A 1979-nucleotide genomic window follows, 5' to 3' on the forward strand; every position below is an offset into this window, starting at 1 on the left:
GAAACTGATCTGGAGCCAGTTCTGTTGCAGAGCACCCGGACTCACAGCCCCATGACCATGAGGCATGTCATCACTACTACTCACTGATCTGGAGCCAGTTCTGTTGCAGCGGCACCCGGACTCACAGCCCCATGACTATGAGCATGTCATCACTACTACTCACTGATCTGGAGCCAGTTCTGTTGCAGCGCACCCGGACCCACAGAGCATCACCACACTGGGCAGGGACTGGGAAACAAACACAAAGCAGCAGCTGTTATTTCACATCATAGACAGAATGCATCAGCATAGTCCTCAACCTTTCTTTTGACCTTTTTGTCAATGGAAAAATGAACCTTTGACCCCATAACTGAGTCAGTTCATGGCCACTTCCAGGACAACTACTTTGCAGTTGTCCTGCCAGATCTCACAACACTACCTGAACTTGTCCAAGAAGAAACACAGTTTCAAAATAAATGCACTTTGTGACATGTTAAAAATGCTATAAATGTTAAGTTCTGACACTGTACATATGAAATGTCTCAGAGTAGGAGTTCTGATCCAGAATCAGGTCCCCCCTGCTTGTATTCATTGTATTCTACAAAGCAAAACTGATCCTATATCAGCTTGATACATTGCCCCTGAGCTCTCACCTCAAAGTCCAGTCCTCTCTTGGCGATGAGGTCCGTCCCCCGCAGGTAGAACGCCTCCGCAGGGTTCTCCGTGACGGTCAGCTGAACATCATCACTACAGTTGATCCTGGCTACGAGGACGTCCACAGTGCTGTTTTCTTTTATAGACACAGGGTCAGGAGATACTGTACAGACTGAGAGAGATGTGAAACAGACACAGATACAGGGGTCAGGAGAAACTGTACAGACTGAGAGAGATGTGAAACAGACACAGATACAGGGGTCGGAAAACTGTACAGACTGAGAGAGATGTGAAACAGACACAGATACAGGGGTCAGGAGAAACTGTACAGACTGAGAGAGATGTGAAACAGACACAGATACAGGGGGTCAGGAGAAACTGTACAGACTGAGAGAGATGTGAAACAGACACAGATACAGGGGTCAGGAGAAACTGTACAGACTGAGAGAGATGTGAAACAGACACAGATACAGGGGGTCAGGAGAAACTGTACAGACTGAGAGAGATGTGAAACAGACACAGATACAGGGGTCAGGAGAAACTGTACAGACTGAGAGAGATGTGAAACAGACACAGATACAGGGGGTCAGGAGAAACTGTACAGACTGAGAGAGATGTGAAACAGACACAGATACAGGGGGTCAGGAAGAAACTGTACAGACTGAGAGAGATGTGAAACAGACACAGATACAGGGGTCAGGAGAAACGTACAGACTGAGAGATGTGAAACAGACACAGATACAGGGGTCGGAAAACTGTACAGACTGAGAGAGATGTGAAACAGACACAGATACAGGGGGTCAGGAGAAACTGTACAGACTGAGAGAGATGTGAAACAGACACAGATACAGGGGGTCAGGAGAAACTGTACAGACTGAGAGAGATGTGAAACAGACCAAGATACGGGGTCAGGAGAAACTGTACAGACTGAGAGAGATGTGAAACAGACACAGATACAGGGTCAGGAGAAACTGTACAGACTGAGAGAGATGTGAAACAGACACAGATACAGGGGTCAGAGAAAACTGTGCAGACTGAGAGAGATGGATGATGAGAAAGGAGGTGAAACAGATAGAGATTAAGGGCTGGGGTTCCATTTACATTCAGTTCATTCAGTAAGTACAGGATATTGGAATTGGCTCAATTTGAAAATGGATTGACCTCAGACATGTACACAAACACAAAACTATGGTGGAGGTGTGTCTACAGATACCTGTATTAATGGAGGTGTGGTGGAGGAGGTGTGTCTATAGATACACTGTATTAATGGAGGTGTGGAGGAGGTGTGTCTATAGATACACTGTATTAATGGAGGTGTGTCTACGATATCACTGTATTAATGGAGG

General features: G+C 46.1%; 1 protein-coding gene across 1 annotated transcript in view; it reads right to left on the reverse strand.

Annotated features, from left to right (window-relative positions):
• The window catches only part of cdhr5a (cadherin-related family member 5a), a 19837-nt gene extending 18107 nt beyond the window's left edge, over positions 1-1730 (reverse strand). The window contains 2 exon segments of the mRNA XM_070441474.1: positions 633-805; positions 1703-1730. Of these exon segments, the coding sequence (XP_070297575.1) occupies positions 633-805; positions 1703-1730 (201 nt within the window).
• Between the last annotated feature and the right edge of the window lie 249 nt (positions 1731-1979).

This window comes from Salvelinus sp. IW2-2015, unplaced genomic scaffold (genome assembly GCF_002910315.2).
Source record: "Salvelinus sp. IW2-2015 unplaced genomic scaffold, ASM291031v2 Un_scaffold4077, whole genome shotgun sequence".
In the NCBI taxonomy this organism is placed as follows: domain Eukaryota; kingdom Metazoa; phylum Chordata; class Actinopteri; order Salmoniformes; family Salmonidae; genus Salvelinus; species Salvelinus sp. IW2-2015.